This window comes from Erpetoichthys calabaricus, chromosome 5 (assembly GCF_900747795.2).
Source record: "Erpetoichthys calabaricus chromosome 5, fErpCal1.3, whole genome shotgun sequence".
NCBI classification, from domain to species: Eukaryota; Metazoa; Chordata; class Cladistia; order Polypteriformes; family Polypteridae; genus Erpetoichthys; species Erpetoichthys calabaricus.
In genome coordinates this window covers 164,899,659-164,922,268 of record NC_041398.2, presented here as the reverse complement: position 1 = coordinate 164,922,268, position 22,610 = coordinate 164,899,659, and the positions used below count along the sequence as shown (strand labels likewise).

Sequence of the window (22,610 nt, the reverse complement as noted above, 5' to 3'; positions counted from 1 at the left end):
CTTTTGGCAAAATTCACTATCCTTCTTCATTCCTCTCCTTGACACCATACCTACCCATCACCTCCTCATCTCTTCTGTTCCCTTTACCAACATGTCCATTGAAATCCGCTCCAATAACCACTTTCTGTCCCTTGGGCACAGTGTTCATCAGTTCATAGAACTCACTCCAAAAATCTTCTTTCTCCTGTATTGCACACCCAACTTGCCGGGCATATTCACTAACAACATTCATCATCACACCTCCAATTTCCAGCTTCATAATCATTACTCTGACACTCTTTTCACCTCCAAAACACTTTTGACATACCGTTCCTTCAGAATAACCTCTAACCCATTTCTCCTCCCATCCACACCATAATAGAACAATTTGAATCCACATCTGATCCACCTGGCCTTACTCCCCTTCCATTTAGTCTCTTGTACACACAATATATCAACTTTCCTTCTCTCCATCATATCTGCTAACTCTCTCCCCTTACCATTCATACTGCCAACATTGAAAGTTCCTACCCTCAGTTCCACTCTCTTTACTTTCCTCCTCTTCTCCTGCCTCCGGACACATCTCCCCCCTCTTCTTCGGCAAACAGTAGCCCAATTTTTGCCAGCACCATGTTGGCTAACAGTACTGGTGGCGGTCCTACCGATCCGGTATGGAAATTTGTATTGTCCGCATATTGATTTGGCAAAATTTTACACCGGATGCCCTTTTTGACGTAACCCTCCCCATTTATCTGGGCTTGGGACTGGCATGAAGAAACACACTGGTTTGTGCATCCCCTGTGGCTGGGTTTGTTTTATTATTATTATTATTATTATTATTATTATTAGTTGTGTTTTCATCATTACAATATTTAAAATTAATTACATGCACAACTATTCTGATATTGCAGTATATGTTATGTTTTATCAATACTTTTTTGGAGTGAAGGCATTTATTTTGCATTTTATTTTATGAAAAATGCAAATATATCTGTTTTTTTTGCTTCTGTATCATTTTGGTACCGGTACTGAGTTGCTAACGCTCATATAAGTATCAATGTCAAAATTTTAGTATTGATCCAGCACTGTTGCATTTTTACATGTTTTTAAGTTCATCATCAATTGAAACATCCATATATGTTCTTAGAACTATAATGTAATGTATTTTGCTCATCTCAGTTTGGAAAGTATGTAATTTCAAAATTATTACAGTATAATATTTTCATAACAAAAGTATCTAATCTATACCAGATTATCTCTGTGGAACAGGCAACTGTTTTTTAAAGATAAATGTCATCCTCTGCTTAAGTTGTAAAGCCAAATTTATTTAAGAAGCTTAATTCTTTTTTTTTTTTAAATTTCACTTGAGCCTAAGCCGCTCAAGTGCATAGTCACTTAAAATGAAAATATTTTACTTTCAAATATGGAATTACAGATATTGCAGCAGTATTAACAATGTCATTGACTAATCTTTATTAAGTTGTTTTGCATTTTTATAAACTTATAACTTATATCTTCTTTGATATGCAGAGTAGTATTATTTATAAATATTTTTTTGGAACATTAATCATGTCAGTGTAATTTTACTAATATTTTCAAGGAGAGTTGTATTGATATTCACAGGTTTGATTCTGATGACAGAATAAATAGATTACCATTATTATCAATCTAGCATTTGATGAGAAGGCCTTTCTAAACCTTTAACTATGTACAGTATTTTAATTGGGTGCATGTGAGTACAATTCTGATCCTTCACACCTACAGAATCCTAGGCTTGAATCCTGGCCTGTACAGTGTTTATACAAGTTTGCATAATCTTCCTTTGTAAGTCAGACTTCTTGACACATCCCAAAGACGTCTTCAGTTAATTGTTGAAAATTGGCCTAGTATTAGTGCGAGTCGGTGTTTGAGTTTAAATTTGACCTGCATTGGCTTGGCAAGTTGGCTAGGATTTTTCCTTAGTGTCCAATTTTGTTGGCATAGGCACCTGCTACCCATTACCCTGTGCTGGATAAGAGAGTTAGAAAGGGGTGAGTGGATGAACAGTTTGTAATGTGTAGTAAAACCTACAGGTACAAAATGACATTGGTAGAGAGACTTGTAACACTTTAGCAATTAAAATGAGTAATAGGATAAAACAGCCCGAAAGAAACTTTTTTCTTCCAACAATTTTTATATGACATATTAAAAAGTAATATGGGTGTCATTTCCTTGTTTTCCAATTGATACTCCTACCTTAACTTTATATGACTAATTTTACATACCCATTAAAAGAAAATTGTATGTGGCGTGACCTTACGAGGTACTGGAGTCACCGGTTCACCCTGTTACTTTAACAGTCATTGAATCAAACATAATAAGTGCATGATGATGCTATAACGAAACTTGAATACCCAGTTTTAACAATTTGTCTCACACGCTGACACGAGACGATTGCTACCGCTAATCTGTCCAAGGTGACGGTAGATGATAAAAGGATAGGCCAATATCACATCCCAATAAATTTCCCCGTATACCCCTTATTCTACACGGTTCAGTCCCTTAATGCCGATGCATTTATATCCCACAAAAAAACTAATAGTCAATCTTTATCATCACATAAAGAATATATTACATAAAATAAAAAAAGAATACAATCCCTTACATATACCCCCCCACCCTAAATAACCTTTATATGTGGCGCTACAAATATATACATATATATATACAATAACAATATTCCTTCCCCCAGTTCCCCTTCCAGAGATTGTAAATAGGTCCACAGTTGTCCACAGTTCTGTCCCCCTGATGCCGGCAGGCGAAATGAGGAGTTCTGTCAATTGCGGACTCCTAGCTGCAATCAAATCTTCACCATAAAAGACATACAGTCAGTCTTGCGCCATGATACAATACAGTAAGTCCTTTGATATAGCTCACCCGAGTCCATAGGAAATAGCAGAACGTTCAATTCCCCGATCAAAAGAATCACTTCCACCTTCTGATAGGGCTGCAGGAGCTCCTGGATTTCGTTACATGGCCCGTGCAGTAGCTGATCTATTTTTTCTCTCCGATTCTCTTTTTCTGCCTCCTCTTCTTTTTTTCTTCTCTCTTTAAAACGGCACGCTTTATGTAAATCACTCCCCGAAAGAAAAAAATGAAACCAGAAGTTCCACCTCTGGGGCACCGCTGTCAATCTCCGAATATAAGAATGATCTCCACAACACCCGATCGACAGCAGAAAAACATCTTATATTTATGTGGCAGCACTACACACTGTAAGAAATTTTTGTCAGATTTGGTCTGGTTTGGAGCTCCTTATCTTTATACTCCTCTGACCTGTTAATGCTGTTAATGGCATTGGCCCCTTCTTGTCTCAGGTTGGGACTGCTTACACGGATAGAGATTATTATTAGAAGTACTATGTAACTAACCAAGTACTCTTCTGGATATAATATTTCTGTTTTTATTGAGTATGGTGTTAACAGCTTCCTCAGGGAATATTTCTAGGGCATCTTCAGCTGTTCTATGTAAAGCAGAAGAAACACAACTGGGTGAAGAAGTAGCACCAAAAAGATGTACTGTCATTTTAAATTCCTCCAGGTCTTTACCTTCAGGCCACCATAAAAAGCATAAAAGATCAGTGTCTTTATCTGGGACTTTAACTTGGTAGAACATTGACTTAATGTTTGCCATTAATGCTACTGGCTCCTTTCTGAATCTTGTAAGGACACCGACTAGGGTATTAGTTAGGTCAGGACCTTTCAATAATTGCTCATTAAGTGAAGACCCCTGGTAGGTGGCTGTGCAATCAAATACCACTCAAATCTCATTTTTCTTTGAATGATAACACGCCATGATGTGGAATGTACCACACCCTACTTACATTGCAATTCAGGCTTTCTTTGGGTACCTTGACAGCATAACCCTTGTCAATAATGTCTTTCATGAAGGCTTTATAGTCTTCGTGGAAAATCCTTCAGCCAAGGGGTTTTTATAGTCTGTTCCCAGAAATTGACGTCCTCAGGGCTGGGACAGGCAGGATTTCTCGTATTCGGTCTGCAGAGAGAAAAGAGAGAGGTTTAGTGCATCCTGCCGGCCCCCTGGTCTGGCATGGAATTGGTGTTTTCTGGTCCCTTTGGTTGACTCCCAAGTGCAAATGTGTGGACTATATATAACCTGCACAAAGTCTGTGCTGGCTACAAGTTCAGAGGCACACATGTCTTAGCCAACATGTTTGCTACAGTTTCTTGCTTAATGCTAGGAGGAAACACATCTTGCTTCTAACCAAAACACAATTTGGCATGGCTGTGGAACGCTAAAGAAATGTGTCATAGTACAGTACAATACAATACAATTCAGTTTATTTTTGTACAGCCCAAAATCACACAGGAAGTGCCGCAATGGGCTTTAACAGGCCCTGCCTCTTGACAGCCCCCCAGCCTTGACTCTCTAAGAAGACAAGGAAAAACTCCCAAAAAAACCTAGTAGGGAAAAATGGAAGAAACCTACGTTTAGTGTTGATGTCATCTTCTCCGTTTTCTGTAGTTACTTAAGTGCTTTCTGCTTCAGAGACCGTCGGCTTTAAGTTTCCACCACCCGCTGAGCGATCGACTTTAGTTTCTTTCTGCCAGTTGTTTCTACTGGTCAGCTGCCGGCTTTACTTCAGATGAACTTGATCGGGTGTTTGCGAAGGGCTACATACCTGTGGGAGACGCCGCTGCTCTGTGCTTCCACTCGCTGCTACGCTCGGTGCTTCCGCCTGAGTGAGTGAGTGAGTGAGAGAGAGAGAGAGAGAGAGAGAGAGAGAGAGAGAGAGAGAGAGAGAAAATCAGTCATCAGAGAGAGTTGTCACCAGTCATACCATAGTACGTTGGATGTGCCTGTACCCATTGTACTTTAAAACTTTCCCAAATTTGTTACAATGCAGCAGGTTTATCTCCGTTCCATGAAAACCTGGCCCAAATATCTAAGCTCATCGTGTATTGTACTGCACTGACTTGTCTTAATTGTCCTTTGGACATCTTCTAGCCTCATTTTCTCAATATGCTTTAAGTAATCTAGCAGTTAGAAATTACTTTATTAATATAACAGCATTACAATTGGATTTTTACTATGTAAAAAAGACACATGTTTATAATGTTATGGTTTAAAGAAGATTTTTTGTACTGGAGTTTTATTTAATATTATAAAGAGGTTGTTAGCCCACATTTGACCTGTGAGCACAATTCTGATCACACGTGGCAATGAAAGGGTTTAGTGCCTACAAATTTTATGTTGCATCCCACAGGATACCTGTACACCTCTATTTCAGTGCACACTTAGCCTAGATTTAAGAGGCAGAAGGAAAAAATGCAGAGTTTAGTGCAAGTTTGTTCTTTTTAAACAGCTGAGAAGAATTAAAAAAAAAAAGTGATAAATGTGTACATCTCAGTAATTACTGAATTATGAAATATTTTGAATTACCTCACCATAGGCTATACACATATTTGCATATTTTAGAATGTGTAAGTTATGAAAATCTAAAATATTTATGATGCTTGAAGAAGAGAAATATATTAACTGCTGAAAGGTAAATTTCTGTATTAATGACAACAGAGAATTGTATACTAAATAATAATTTTGCTTCCTTCTCGTTGGCAATTATTTCTTAATAAGGAATTGTAAGTTGCCCATTTAAATTACTCAACATGTATTTATTTTAATTTAGAGCCAGAAAAAACAGAATATTGACTTTATTGTATGATATGGGAACCTTTAAAATATTTTAAGTAACGTTTTCAAAACTTTTGCTTTCCAGCTTTAATTTTTTTAGAAAAAAGGCCGGATAAATGGATGTTAAAGACAAGGACAAATTGTTATTTGAAATGATGTTATGTTCATTATTTACAGTTTATTTTTTGTTTTCAGTTTAATATTGTCATAGATACTCTTAATTGTAAGGTCATAAATTAAGTTACGCCTTAAAAGTATGACTTTTGCTTATTACAAAATATAAAATTATTATTAACTATACTGTTCCTTTTAATTAATTGCAGATGCAATTAAAGCTACAGGATTAGTGGCATAATTCTTAAAGATTCTAGTGCGCAAATATTTAAGCTGTTTTGGAAAGAAATGTTTCATTTTTGAATTTTTCCTTTGTCTATATTTAGGGTGAGATTTCTCTGGACTTCAGTAATGAAATTGTTTGTAATGTTTTATAACAGGTAGATAACCATTACTGAAGTTATTTTTTGAATGGTTAGACTTTTATTATAGTTTTGCGGCAAAATGTGATGAAAATCTAAAGCTTAGGACTTATATTATTGATAGAAAGTACTAAGCAAAATCCCTGCTGAGCTGTTAGTCCAGAATTTAGTTACATAGTTTTATACATTTCAAATGAAGCATCTTTTGCTGAAAACCTTGATATGGAGACCTATTTAAACTAGCTTGACAGAGTCAAATTTCTTGCATCCACACAGCTATCCATTTGTTAATCTCACAGGTTCATAGGATTTTCTAAAATGTTTTAGAGTTGTGTGGAGTACAAGCCTGTCCTGGCAGTTCAAAACATGAGGCTAGAATCAAGAATGAATGGAATGCATTATACACTTGTGGTTAATGGATGTTAAATTTGCACAATGCAAAGTTGGGATCCAATTCTGTTCTGTAGGCTAAAGATCTAGGGTAGATCCCTGGGTTTAAATAACAGTTGTAGGCCAGGACTATATTTTTTTTGTCTACAGTTCACCATCATCCTTTGTGAGAAATCGTTGTTCTATCATTGTGTTTATACTACAGTGGCCTCATGTATAAACGATGTGTGCACACAAAAATGTTGCTTACACCCATTTCCACACTTCAAGATGTTTAAAAAATAAACTTGGCATAAAGCCACACATTTTCACAGCAGCCTCACACCATCCATACACACTTTTATACATTTCAAATAAAACATCTTTTGCCTCACACCATGCGTGCACACTTTTCTGATCAGTTTTACAAACTGGCGGCACGCAGCGCCAAAGCAGTGCTACTATTTATGTGTTGTTTCCCTTTCTTTTTTAGATTCACATCTATAACACAGGCTTTATCAGATACACTGAAATTAATTGCATATTGTTTACAAATCTAAGGCACTTGATTGTAATCATTCTGTAACAATATAATGGTGCACAGAATGGCCAAACTATTCCAAATACCATAGCTGCTTTAGCGTTGTTACTCTCAATGCATCACTGAGAGTACTTTTACCCTTTGTATTTGTGTGTGGTACTAGTATCACAGCTACACAGCAGCTGATTCGAAAGCTCTACAACAACAACAGCATTTATTTATATAGCACATTTTCATACAAATGATGTAGCTCAAAGTACTTTACAAGATAAAGAAAGAAAAGGTTATTATTTAAAAATAAGATTAGGCAATACTAAGTAACAAAAAATAAAGTAAAGTCCGATGGCCAGAAGGACAGAAAAAAATAAAAATCTGCAGGGGTTCCAAGGACACAAGACTGCCCAGCCCCCACTGGGCATTCTGCCTAACATAAATGATCTAAATCAGCCCTCATGGCTTTCAGGCTTCACGTGGGCTTCAAGATGTTGCTGATCATGTGGGTATCTGGCCTTCAATCCATCAATGTAGGTACTGTATGGTGCCTTGATCAGGTGGTGGTGCCACAAATCGCCACCACGGAAAACTGGAAAAAGAACAGCAGAGAAAGTAAGGGTTAGTATGCATTGCTGAGCCATGATAGAGACGATAATTAAATGCATATACAGAATATCAGGGTTACACTAAAATGAAGCTATGGGAAAGCCATATTAAAATAATGGGTTTATAGCATTATTAGTTTTTTTAAGTGCTCCACCATATTAGCCTGGAAAATTTTTATCGGTAAGCTATTCCAGATTTTAGGTGCATAATAGCAGAAGGCTGCCTCACCACTTCTTTTAAGTTTACCTATTGGAATTATAAGCAAACACTTATTTGAAGATCTAAGGTTACGATTTGGACTATAAGGTGAAAGGCATTCTGAAAGGATGGTGCGAGATTATGTAAGGCTTTGTAAACCATAAACAGTATCTTAAAGTCAATTCTAAATGGCACGGGTAACCAATGTATTGACATCAAAACTGGAGGGATATGCTCGGATTTTCTTTTCCTAGTTAAGATTCTGGCAGCTGCATTCTGCACTAGTTGCAACCTATTGATGTCATTTTAGGTGAGAGCGTGACAGTAATCTAGTCGACTAAAAACAAATTCTAATCAAAAGCATTTTAGAATAAGCATTTAAATTGAGGAAGCAGGTTTTCTCCCCTCTTTTACTCCATTTATCTTTATTCATTTATTAATTTATCTATTTACTTATTTTTTACTAGCTTAAAGTTTTACTCTGCTGGCCTAACTCTCTTTCTCAGAGGTGGGGGTTGAATTTTTTCAAACCTACTTTTGTAAAACTTGGGTTATTTGTATGGAATGTTATTTGATTTTAATAAAATCAATAAAATAAAAAAGAGTAAGACTTAAACCAATTTAAGCCATTGCCACAGGGGCCTACCCACTGCCTAAGGTGATTTATAAGAATGTTGTGATGAATAGTATCAGGTGCTGCACTCAGATCTAAGCGGATGAGAACAGATAAACAGACTGTCCACATTAACCTGCAAGTCATTTTCTACTTTGAGTGCAGTTTCTGTACACTGATTTGTTGTAAAACCTGACAGAATTAGTCAAGAATAGAATGTTTTTTCAAGTGATCATTTAGCTGCGCAGTAAGTAGGGTTTTAACAACAGCAGTCTTAAGACAGTCTGGGAAGACCCTGTATCTAATGATGAATTTACTATGTGAAGCACACTATCAATTAGCACGTCGGATGCTTCTTTGAAAAAGCTTGTTGGTATTGGGTCAAGGATGCAGGTGGAGAGTATCAGTTGAGAAATTATTTTATATAGAACAGGTAAATCTATCCTTGTGAAAGAATTTAATTAGCTTAAAATGGAATAATGGGATTTAATAGGATTGGTATTGGGGGATGTACTATATTATTTCTAATTTAATTAATTTTGTGATTAAAAAATGTAGCAAAAGCCTCACAAGTTTCACTAGCACTTTTTTTGTAGGCATTCCATTAAGTGACCTGGATTGAGCAAACAATCAATAGTAGAGAATAAAACTCTTGGATTAATAGGAATGTTATTTATTATTTAGAGAAGTAGCACCGCCTCTCAAGATGGACATTTAAATCAGACACGCTTTGGGTCTTCCATGGTGTAATAGTGCTGGAGGATTTTGTAACTGTCTTTTCAGGAGCAACTATGTCAATGGCAGTTCTCACTTTAGCATTAAAATTTTCCACCTTACTATTTACATTATTATCACTATTGTAGTATACACTACAAATGTAAAATGTCAGCAGGCTTCTGTCAATCATGGAGAATCCACTGCATCCACTAAAGAGTATCATCTCCAGACAGAGGAGCAGCTTCAGCGACAGACTGCTGTCAATGTCCTGCTCCACTGACAGACTATAGTATGCGACACAGTATGCAACTCTTCAGTTCCACGTGGGATGGGGGGGGGGGGGGGGGGGGGGGAGGGGCATTGGTAAATGTTAACATTATACAAAGTTATTGTCTATATTACCTGCATTTTTATCACTCTTTAATTTAATATTGTTTTTTTTATCATCAGTATGCTGCTGCTGGAGTATGTGAATTTCCCCTTGGGATTAATAAACTAACTATCTGTCTGTCTGTCTGTCTGTCTGTCTGTCTGTCTGTCTGTCTGTCTGTCTGTCTGTCTGTCTGTCTGTCTGTCTGTCTGTCTATCTATCTATCTATCTATCTATCTATCTATCTATCTATCTATCTATCTATCTATCTATCTATCTATCTATCTATCTATCTATCTATCTATCTATCTATCTATCTATCTATCAAGTATTAAGAGAAAATGGTCTGATAATCCGATATCCACGATCTGCCTCACATCCACTTTTAATCCTTTAGTAATCACTAAATCCAACGTGTGCCCCCCTTTGAGTATTGGCTAACTAACGTGCTGGCTCAGATCAAAAGTGTGCAGGAGATTCATGAATTCTTTTGCTTTCGGGTCACATTGATTATCAACTATTAGGAACTTGTCATACTTAATTATTATAATTGACGCTTCTTTTTCTTATTCTTTCGGCTGCTCCTGTTAGGGATTGCCACAGCGGATCATCTGTCTGCATATGGATTTGCCAAAATTTTACACTAAGTCTGAGAATTCCTCAAAGAAAGACACATTAAATTTAGGAGGACTATACATGGACAATACTAGAGACCGAGAAACTCCTTGAATAACAACGGCAAGATACTCAAAAGACATGAATGTACCAAAGCCAACATCTTTACACTTTAAACGACTCAAATAAATACTTGTTATACCGCAACCTTTCTTACTTTGGTGAACCACATGAGTGAAGCTGTAATTGGGAGGTGCAGATTCAATTAAAACAGCCGCACCATCAGAGCTAAGCCGCATTTCACTTAATGTAAGTCGATTTTCCAATCACTAATAAGTTCGGTGATGGAAAAGGTTTTAATTCAGTGGTTAATGCACTAGCATTTAATAAGGCCATATTTAAGGTCTCGGAAGAACAGAACTGAACTGGCGGAGCATTTCAGCTGTTCAAAATGATAATTAAGTTATTCATATTAGTTCTGCTTTGTGAGGATTTTTTATTTAATCTATAGTCTGTTGTTATAGTTTTAGTAAAGTGCACATCATGAGATGAAATGGTAATTAAATTATTCGTATTTATTCCTCATTGTCTGGATTTTTTACATGAATTGTGGTTGGTTATTAAAGCCTACAGCAGGTTGTGTTGAGAGAGCAGAGAATTATCAGGATACAGCTTCCAGTCCTGGAGTACATTTATAGTACATGATGTAGCCTCAAGGAAGGCCACCAACATCCGCATTGATTCCATTCACCCATGCCATATTCTATTTGAACTTCTCCCATCCAGCAAATGCTTCAGAGCCATTCCTGCACGGACCTCGAGGCTCAGAAACAGTTTCATCTGAAACATACTCAATTAGTCCATCAAGTGTTCCTGGTAGAACTGTTTGTACTTATAATTACAATTACCTCACTGTAAACTTGCACAACAACTGTAATATTGCACAACCTGAGACACTTTATGAACCATTTCCACTATCTGCACTATATGTACATGTATATTGTACTTTGGGTTTCATATTTTTCATTGTTTTTTATCTGTTATTATTATTTGTTTATCATTTTATAGGAAAATAAGTTTATGGAGGAGTTGCATATTGAATCTCATTGTACCATACAATGACAATAAAGGAATTCAATTCAATAGAAGAGAGCATGTATTTACAGATGATTATGATTGGCTTCTAAGTTGATATAGATTTCCAAGAGCAATTCTCTTGGAGCTGCATGCTATTAGAATACTAGGATGTATACTTGATATCATTTTTATGATGAAATGCTTTAAAAAAATGTATATTACATTTTACAGATAAATTGTTAACTTCATTTAAATAATGTATACTGTTAATAATTAAACATGTGGGAGCATGGTGGAGCAGCGGCTGCAATGAGCTGTTTAAGACTAAAAGTGGGTTCGCTTCCCGGTTCCTCCCTGTGTGGATAGCGCTTTGAGTACTGAGAAAAGCGCTATATAAATGTAATGAATTATTATTATTATTATTATTAAAATAAGGAACTAAGTGTGGGGAACCTTAACAGGTGAGACATCTAAAATGAAGCAGCAATATTTGATTTCTCATTTAGAAATTGTGTTAGAACAAAAACCTGCATCAAGTATAGCCCTCCAGGACTTACTTTGCAGACCCGTGTACTAGATAATGACATATTTATTAAAAATCGGAAATATAAACATTTGAAAATTGGATTCTGTTTTTAGAACTTGTTAACACTAATTAAAATGTAGTAAAAAATTTAACACCAGGGTGGTCTTTGTGTTTGGTCTGTAGGCACCAAGGTTATTATAGTTTTGCCTTTTTATTTTAGTTTTTATTTCTATATTTTTTCTGACCTTACTTGGAAATTCAGTTTAGTTTTAGTTTTCCTTCGTCGTGTATTTTTAGTTTTAGTTTAGTTTTTATTTCACAAAGACATTTCTATTTTATTTTTATATTTATTAGTTTCAGTTTTAGTTTTAGTAATTATGGCATGGAGCGCCTACGGAGTTAGTTTTGTGTCACAATCAGACAGAACTGTACACTTAACAGATTTGGATATGAATTTAATGCTAGTGGAAGCTTACTACACTGCCTGGTTTACTATCTGGTTTTGTTTTTGTCTGATAAAAACAAGCATAATCAAAACTAGATACTGAATATGAACAATTTTACACAATTTTATAATTTTTAAAATATTTTCTCATGAACATCACAGGGGCTTATGAAGAACAGGGCTCTTAGACTTGAATGAGTGTGCAGACCCCACCTAGCTGTATTGAGGGAAACAAAGAACAACAAGCATGTAGTGTCAAGGTTAGGTGCAGCGAGTCTTGAATAGACCACCATAAAGGACAGTAAACCCATAATGAGCAGAGTAAGAGCAGGTAATAGGAGTACGGACAGGCATAAAGCAACAGAGACAGCGTCTGAGATTAAGAACAACATATACATTACCTAAACCTGTTTATCCAGAGTAGGATTGCAGGAAATCTGGAGCCTACCGCAGCAGGTTTGGATTGAAGGCAGGATAAATCCCTGGTATGCAATATGTATGATATGGCTGATGTAAAGAACAAAAAGAATATGATATTTCAACTATCTATTTTGAGAGAGAAAAACATTGAAAAAAGGGAGACAAATATTTTAAAATATAATTCTGCTAATGGATTAGATTCACAATATCAGGTATTTTGAGTTGTGAATATGAACTAAAAAAGATAAATTAATAAATACAGAATTTCTAGGCGCAGCCAGGGTGTTGAGAGGGTCCAGTTTGGTGGGCTCAGGATTGGGTCACTGCTTTTTGCAGATGATGTTGTCCTGTTTGCTTCATCAGGCCGTGATCTTCAGCTCTCTCTGGATCGGTTCGCAGCCGAGTGTGAAGCGGCTGGGATGAGAATCAGCACCTCCAAATCCGAGACCATGGTCCTCAGCCGGAAAAGGGTGGAGTGCCCTCTCAGGGTTGGTAGCGAGATCCTGCCCCAAGTGGAGGAGTTCAAGTATCTCGGGGTCTTGTTCACGAGTGAGGGAAGAATGGAGCGTGAGATCGACAGGCAGATCGGTGCGGCATCCGCAGTAATGCGGGCATTGCATCGGTCTGTCGTGGTGAAAAAGGAGCTGAGCCGCAAGGCGAAGCTCTCAATTTACCAGTCGATCTATGTTCCTATCCTCACCTATGGTCATGAGCTATGGGTAGTGACCGAAAGAACGAGATCGCGAATACAAGCGGCTGAAATGAATTTCCTCCGCAGGGTGTCTGGGCTTTCCCTTAAAGATAGGGTGAGAAGCTCAGTCATCCGGGAGGGGCTCAGAGTAGAGCCGCTGCTCCTCCGCATCGAGAGGAGTCAGATGAGGTGGCTCGGGCATCTGATCAGGATGCCTCCTGGACGCCTCCCTGGTGAGGTGTTTCGGGCACGTCCAACCGGGAGGAGGCCCCGGGGAAGACCCAGGACACGCTGGAGGGACTATGTCTCTCGACTGGCCTGGGAACGCCTTGGGATTCTCCCAGAAGAGCTAGAAGAAGTGGCCGGGGAGAGGGAAGTCTGGGCATCTCTGCTCAAGCTGCTGCCCCCGCGACCCGACCTCGGATAAGCGAGAGACAATGGATGGATGGATGGATGGAATAAATACAAAAACCCATTAGTATGTTTAGTTTTTCATCACTTGTCAGACTCTCTACCTTTGTTTGTATTGCTTCGTTGTTAAACAATGTTTTTAAAGCAAAAGTGATTGGTCAGCAACAATATGCTGATCTTGTATGATGACCTAGTCAGTCTCTCGATCAGTGCTCCCCTCGACTTTTGTGTATACTCAGATATGGGGATGGATATTTGAGGTGTAAACTGCAAGACAATGATTATATTTTTATATTATGTACATTAAGGAACCATCAACAACAAATCTAATCATATATTGAACAATTATTATAAAAGTTGAAAAAATCATACTCAATTTTTTTTTTATTTATACAGCTGCAGAGTCTGTGTTCAGGTAAAGTACCACTTCCGGGTGATGGATTTGGCCCAAAAGTTAATACAGATCTATAATTGTGGTGTAACAACCACATGCCGAATTTCATCTATCTAGTTGCGTTTTTGAGTTATCGTGTTTATACACACAGACAGACACACGCATACACGCGTGCGCGTACACACACAATTCCAAAAAACAGTATTGTTGGACACTGGTTAATATATAATGTCAAGATTCATCAAAATATCAAGGTCGAATTTTTTCATGATTACTATACTTCGTATATGAGAAAGTAAAAACAAATTTTCCTGTGCAAAGTGGCAGGTGAATTGCTGTTAACAAAAAGCAGACACCTGAGAAATAAACTGAAGCGTTACTCACTCATGATTTTTCTGTCCATATGGTAAATGTTTTGTTGACCAGCACATTCTGATTTCAGCCGTTTGAATTACATCTTGATATACAACAAGCACAAAGAAAGGCGGCACGCAAATCGCTTTCTATTTCTCATGCTTTACACACCCACACTCAGCTTGCTCTGTCACTGCAAATGCTGTGTGAACAGCCGCTCTCCGTCACTAGCCGCCATTCACTGGATGAATATATGCGGGAAGCTCGTGGTGGATGACTTTCTGTTTTAGAGTTAAAACTTACAAGGGTTAAAGACTAACAGCAAGAATATTCATTCAAAAACGAAAACTAAAAATATTTTAGTAAATTATTATTTTATTTCAGTTAGTCTTTCCAGCTACTTTAATAGTTTCATGTAGTTTTAGTTTTTCATTCCGGTTTTGTTAATTATTTTATTTCAGTTTACGAAAATGTTTTTTTAATAATAGTTTCAGTTTTGATTTTAGTTTTCGTTAACTATAATAACCTTGGTAGGCACCTCACTGTATTACAAATTGTGTTTTTTTCCCAATGACAGGATGGAGAAAATATATTTTACTTGGCTGTTGATGACATTGACACTGACACAGAACTTCTAATTGGCTACCTGGATAGTGACATGGAAGAACTGGAAGAGGAAGAGGAGGAAGAGGAAGTCATCATCAAGGAAGAGGAAGAAAACACAAAAGATATACAGCAAACCACAGAAAAGGGTATGGAAAATTATCTGGGTACATGTAATTTTAAAAGCTTGTGACAAGTCAATGGATGCTTATTTAGTGCCCTGTTTACAAGTATAAAATGGTTTTCACAGTAGCTTCTGATTTTTAACTTTGCTTGTGAAAAGATGTGATAGCTACATCACAAGAACTTGATTAAAGTTCACACTGCAAAAAAGCTTAGCTAAAAGTAAAGTATAAACACTGAATTTCAGGTGAAAATGACTTAATATTAGTGAAATTATCTGTCCATGCAGTAAGATCATTTTACTTGCCAAGACATCTTAAAATAAGTTAGTTCCAGTCTAGAAATAAGAAAGCTCTCATAGGTATTCATAGGTTTGAAATAAGTAGAAAATGCTGTTTTTCAGAACAAAGTACTTGAGATTAGACTTTCTACACTGGAAATACACTGAATATTAGAAAATAATTCAGTTGCATTTTTAATTTTAGCACACTAAAAATTTAAGGCCAAGGAAAAAGAGAATAAATCACTAATATAAGTGGAAAGTTCTTAATATCAGTGAAGAATTATTGTCCTGTTACTTAGGTAGTCCAATATTTAATTTCAGAGCATACATTTTAAAACAGGAAAATTATTTTACAAAAATCACAAGCAGTTCTAAAGCAGAAATCTTGACAACCTTTAAGAAGAATCTGGATGAAATATCAGGGCAACTTAGCTATTAGCTAAAGAAAATTGTGAATATTAATGAAAAGCTTTGCTTCTGTTGGGAATGATGGAGTATAGACATGCTGCACTATAATAACAGTTTATGGGGGGGAAAAAACATTGGCAGAATGAATTGGGACAGAAAAGCAGAAATCTGATTAAAACACCTGTATATATATATATATATAATATACAGTAATCCCTCCTCCATTGCGGGGGTTGCGTTCCAGAACCCCCTGCGAAAGGTGAAAATCCGCGAAGTAGACACCATATGTTCATATGGTTCTTTTTATATATTTTAAGCCCTTATAAACTCTCCCACACTATTATAAACATTTCCCGCACAATTATACAGCATGAACCCTTTGTATTCTCTTAGATATTAGGTAAGATTCGTTGAAATTATGTATGTAAACACACTTTATATACAGTAAAACCTAAATATTATTTTAAAGATATCGAGCGTCTCCGATATCACATATGTTACAGCCATTACGACAGACAGGCTACCAGCATTAAATACGTACAATGCAAGAAAAATTGTATACAGTAAAATGTGTGTACAGTGACTCTAAACTATGTACATGTAATAAGTACTGTACGTAGATAATTAATTATGGTTACTCACCAACAATGACACGACGACTTGTCTGATAAAGATCAGTTTAATTTTACTGCACAACAAAGGAGAGCGTTACAGCTCTTCTAAAGGAGCCTCTTCAGGCAACTGTGTAGCACCGCCGTCATTCTTCTTCCATCAGTCTTCAATCCAAATCCCTAAAGCAGATTCCATCCAGACTACTGCCTTATCACGTCCACTTGCAACTCGTTTTGCGCCCTGGTTAAAGGACACTGCGGCTGTAGATCTTATATGCTTTTCCTCCTTTTTAAATAAAAAGAATCGTGGACTCATTGATGCCGTAATGGTGTCCTGCAGCGGTGTAGCTGTTCCCTTCCTTCAACATATCCAAAACTTTTACCTTTTCTGCAATCATTTGGCATCTTCTGTTGGCGCTTGCACACGCTCCCTGAAGCAGTAGCAGGAGCACATTAATGCTGAATGAGTGAGATGAGACTTCCTGGTTAATGCAGCACTCCGTCGCTGAGCCAATCAGCACACAGGAACTTTAACTGTGTGCTCTGATTAGGTAGCTTCTCAGTCATCCGCCAATAGCGTCCCTTGTATGAAATCAACTGGGCAGACCAACTGAGGAAGCATGTACCAGAAGTAAAAAGACCCATTGTCCGCAGAAACCCGCGAAGCAGCGAAAAATCTGCGTTATATATTTAGATATGCTTACATATAAAATCCGCGATGGAGTGAAGCCGCGAAAGTCGAAGCGCAATATAGCGAGGGATTACTATATTTAGTGAAAATGCATAATATGGATTTTGACTTGTGAGAAGCTGATATAGTACCTATTCTGGTAGTGTTATCTTTAAGGGAGAGACAGATCCTGCAGAGGTGTGTTCATACTCGTGCAAAAATCCACACTCCTTCACAACAGTGCAGTTTTGAGATGTGGGATGAAAATTTAAATAATGTGAGAAAACAGTTGCAGACAAGGGAAGAATGTACAAACTGCACATAGATAAAGACTTCACATACAGTAAGTTCAGACCTAATTACTTAAATCTGCATTCTGTATTTACATCCCATACTTTACTTTGAAAACTGTTAAGGTTGGTTATAATGATGAAAATCTAGGCAGTTTTGCCATTTAGTTCATATCAAAAGGATTTTAGCATAGTCTTCATTGAAGAGAAATGATTCTACTTGTGATCACAGAACAGTAAATGGTAATTATTAGCAAGTGCAAGAAAGCAAAGCTTGCATTTGACAGAGACACCATGTAGTAGGTATATCCTGAAATTATGGAAGCTGATATTTGATCTCAAAACAACCATATAGCCACAAAGTTATAATCCACAGCAACTTTTTATTTATAATTTAGACTCTATTTAAAATTATATCTGTACTGACAAAAATGGATACTTACTGTAAGTATAGTTCCAGAAATTTCAAAAGGTGCTGTAAATGTTAATTATTTGATAATCCTTTGATTTTGTTGTTTCAAGACAAACAAAAATGGCATGAAAAGGCATGCGTTGTTTGTGAAACTGCTGTCCATATAAAACAATTTTAACAAAATTTTATTGAGATATCTCAAATAGAGCATGTTGTACAAATTTAAAAATAATCATCAAAACAAACACATCTTTGTTTAAGAAATTAGAACTATAATTAGTCACCAGTTCTCTACAACTAAAAAAGTACTTCCATCAATGCCACTTTTACATCACTTGAATCAGAATCCTCTGTCTATGAACAAGCTATGTTTTTTTTTTTTTTTTTAATATTTTTATTTTATTAATTTTCATTGTAATCATTCCATACAAACAGATCAATTTATAACCCAACAAATTTGAAGACAAATCAAACCCCACCCCTGAGAAGGAGAGCTTAGCTAAAGGAAAATTGCTTTAAGCTTTTTAATAAGGCAACATTAGACAAAAGAAGGGGAGAAGTAAATATCTATATAAATATGAGATGGAGAAGGGAGTTAAATGCAATAATAGTTAATTCTCTTATTCTAAAATAATATTGATTAAATCCTGCCATGTTTTGAAAAAATTTTGTACAGATCCTCTAACTGAAAATTTGATTTTTTCCAATTTCAAATAATATAAAACATCGGTTTCCCACTGACTTATAAGAGGAGAATTAGGATTCTTCCAATTTAACAAAATAAGTCTGCGTGCCAAAAGTGTAGTGAATGCAATCACCGTTTGCTTGTCCTTCTCCAATTCCAGTCCATCTGGAAGGACACCAAACACAGCTGTTAGTGGGTTAGGAGGGATTGTGATACTAAGGCTGTCAGAGAGGCACTTAAAAATTTTTGTCCAAAATGATGTTAGTTTGGTGCAGGCCCAGAACATGTGACCCAGTGAGGCAGGGGCTTGGTTGCAGCGCTCGCAGGTTGGATCCTGGCCTGGAAACATTTTGGACAGTTTTAAGCGAGACAGATGAGCTCGATATATAATTTTTAGTTGAATAATTCTATGCTTTGCGCATATAGAACTCGAGTGAATTCTCTGCTTTGCTACCTTCCACTCCTTTTCTGATATATTGATTAAGAGATGTTTTTAACTACATTGACAATGTAAATTGCAGTTAAAAATATTTAATGTAGTCTACTCCTTTCGGCTGCTACCATTTAGGGGTCGCAATAGCAGATGATCTGTCTCCATCTATTGGTGTCTTTTACATCATTTTCTGCCACACCGACTGCCTTCATGTCCTCCCTCACCACATCTACAACCTTCTCCTTGGGCCTCCTTTTTTCCTTTTTCCTTGGAAGTTCCATCCTCAACATTTTTTTTCCTAATGTACCATTCATCTCTCCTTTGCACATGCCCAAAGCGCCTCAATCTAGCCTTTCTTGCTTTGTCACCAAACTGTCATATCTGTGTTGTCCCTCAAATATATTTATTCCATAATCCTGTCTACCCTCGTTACTCCGAGTGAAAATCATACCATCTTCAACTTCAGCACTTCCAGCTCTGCCTCCTGTCTTTTCATCAGTGTCTGTGTTTCTTTTAACATATGTAAGAAACTCCTACAGATGTTCTGTTAGTCGGTAATTATCAGTACTCTCTTCTATGCTGTGATGTGCGGGTGGTGGGGTTAGCTTGAAGAAGAGAGATGCTGATAGTATTAACAAGATGATCAGGGGCCTCATGTATAAACGGTGTGTAATGCACAAAAATGTTGCGTATGCCGTTTCCACACTCACATCGCGATGTATAAAAACTAAACTTGGCGTAAATCCACGCTCATTTTCACACCAGCTCAATCCCTGCCGTACGCAAGTTCTCCACTCGGTTTTGCAAACTGGTGGCACCCAGCGTCAAAGCAGTGCTTTTGTTCCAGTGTGGTTTCCCTTTCTTTTTTAGATCCACATCCCTGACACGGCTTTATCAAATGCACTGAAATTAACCGCATATTGTTTATTAGTTTAAGGCATCTGATTGTAATTAACCTGTAACAATATAATGGTCCACGGAATGGCAAAATTATTCCAAATACCATAGCTGCTTTAGCATTGTTATTCTCAAGTATTTATCCCACTGTATCTGAGTGTGGAATCACAGCTCTACAGCAGCTGATTGGAAAGAGAATTATTGGTACACAGCACAGTCTATTGAACTGCTCTCATACGACAAACTCTTCAGAGCCTTTCCTGTAGGGACATCGTGGTTCAAAAACAGTTTCATCCCAAGAACTATAAACGCACTCAATCAGTCCATGAAGTGCTCCTTGTGGAACTGTTTGTACTTATAAGTATAATTTCCTCACTGTAAACTTGCGATACAGTTATAATATTGCACAACCTGAGCCACTTTATAAAGCGCTTATTTACAGTACATATGATGACGATATAATTTTTAAGATGAGAGAGAGAGGATATAGCGCATTGCCACACCCACCACATGACAAATCAACTCAGGATCCCAGATTAGGACCCAAGTGCAGCCATGCAACAGGTGACAACTCAGCACCACACTAATTCAGATGAAATGCAGCAAAATATGTTTATTATGTATATTATCATTATACAGATAAAATGTTAACATCATTTAAATAATGTATATTGTTAATAATTAAACATGTGAGGACACGATGTCGCAGTGCTAGCAATCCGTTCAGGGATTGTTCCTGCCTCACGCTGTATTCTTGCTGGGACTGGCGTGACCCTGGATGGATAGATGGATAGAATAATTAAACATGTACTACGAAGATATTTCAATGTTCCTTAAAAGTTTTGAAGAATCTGCGTTCTAAGCTTACAGATGGGTTGACATCTATTACAGAGCTGATTCTGTGGTGATTGGGTACTTGGAGAAAGAAAAGGAAGGACAGGAATTGGGGGTTAGTACGTTTAAAAGAGACAGTACTGCTGCAATAAATTATTTCATCGAAGGTCGCGCACGGCGCAGGAACAATCTCTGGATGGAGCGCCAGTTTGTCACTATCACTACACCACTGTGTTCCCATATTTGATAACATGCTTTAATTCCTGTCATCATGAAAATTATATCAAGTATACATCTCAGTATTTAAATTATTCAGAGAGCTGTAATATCATGAATATAATGGATTCTGTGTCCTGTTAGAAGATGAGAAAGCCCGTTTAAGAATAACGTAGTGATTCACACACATAGAGCACAGAGAAGAACACATACAATACAAAGCATTTAACGTGCTACTTTAGTTACAATGGTATTTGAGAAACTAGTAAATTAAACTTTGATACCTGACAACTTCTTTTTTATTTCGGGCGCTGTGCAACTTTGAACTTGAACTTTCGAGTTTCTCCTACACTCTATGTCACTCGATCAAATTCCTTTTGTTGTTTATACCACTGTTTAAACCAACAAATAGTACGTTTTTCCTTGCCTCCATTTGGTATTCACTGAAATTCTTCTATTTTCCCCCATGCTTTTGCCATTGTCTTTTCACAGAACACTGAGCTTAAGGACTATTTATATTGATTTGCATATTCAAAGAGGCATAATTCTGGGAGGAGTTGGGGAGTGCTAGCAGGCGCGTGCATGTGCGTTACTTTTCACGCTGACTGGGATTTATGGAACAGAAAACCATGGAAGTTGGCGTTTGCACAGATTTATGCATCTGGATTTTTTTGTGCATACGCACATTTCTGCTTTTGTCCGTAACCCATGTTTTAGTGTGAATTCTGCGCACAGCATTGTGCATGAGGCCCCCGGTGAACAAGATCTGTGGATGGCATGGAAATGGACTCTGGTGACAGTGGCAGAGAAGAGGACACTGTGCAAGCTGCTATCTATTATGGACAATGAACATCACCCACTATACACCACCATAATTAACCAAAGGAGTTTGTTTAGTCGCAGTCTGCTATCACAGAACTGTGCTATATGGAGAGATACAAAAGATCTTATGTCCCCAGAGCCATTAGACTCTTTAACTCTTCCCAAGAGTAGAGGAGGATGGTTGCTTTCTGGGTCTGATGCCCCTTCTCTGCTAATAAGCTACTGTACATTACCACTACCAACTACTGTATAACCCTTTTTCATAATGTCACTTTAAACATTACCATAGCAGCATAAGCCATGTCACTTTATTGTATTTTACTTTAATATTATGTCACTTTAGTATCTGTCACTTTAATATTATGTGTTTGGTAGTACTGTAGTATTATTTGCATAATTCCCATTGTACAGGCAATTTCTACATTACCTGTATTGGACTGTATGATTCCAACTCCAGTGTACTGTGATTGCATTTGACAGCCTGTACTTAATGTTATTTTATCTATCTATCTATCTATCTATCTATCTATCTATCTATCTATCTATCTATCTATCTATCTATCTATCTATCTATCTATCTATCTATCTGTCTGTCTGTCTGTCTGTCTGTCTGTCTGTCTGTCTGTCTGTCTGTCTGCACACAGTCTACCCTCCCTGCTGTCTTTTCCTCACCACTGCATTTAACTGTTATTGCTGTTATTATGTGTTATGTGAAAACGACTCACTGTTACAAACATATTTCATGCAAAATGTAATAACTGACTCTTTAATGAAGTAACAAGGAAATTCAGAATGCTCCAACTTTCAAATCAGTTAGCTAAGTCATTGAATGCACT

General features: G+C 37.1%; 1 protein-coding gene across 2 annotated transcripts in view; it reads left to right on the top strand.

The window, feature by feature from the left end:
- prdm5 (PR domain containing 5) overlaps nt 1–22,610 on the top strand; it is a 295,484-nt gene that overhangs the window by 41,690 nt on the left and 231,184 nt on the right. For both annotated transcript variants that reach the window (XM_028802172.2, XM_028802169.2), the window contains exon 4: nt 15,065–15,239. In XM_028802172.2, coding sequence (XP_028658005.1) covers nt 15,065–15,239 — 175 coding nt within the window. The remainder of the gene's footprint in view (nt 1–15,064; nt 15,240–22,610) is intronic.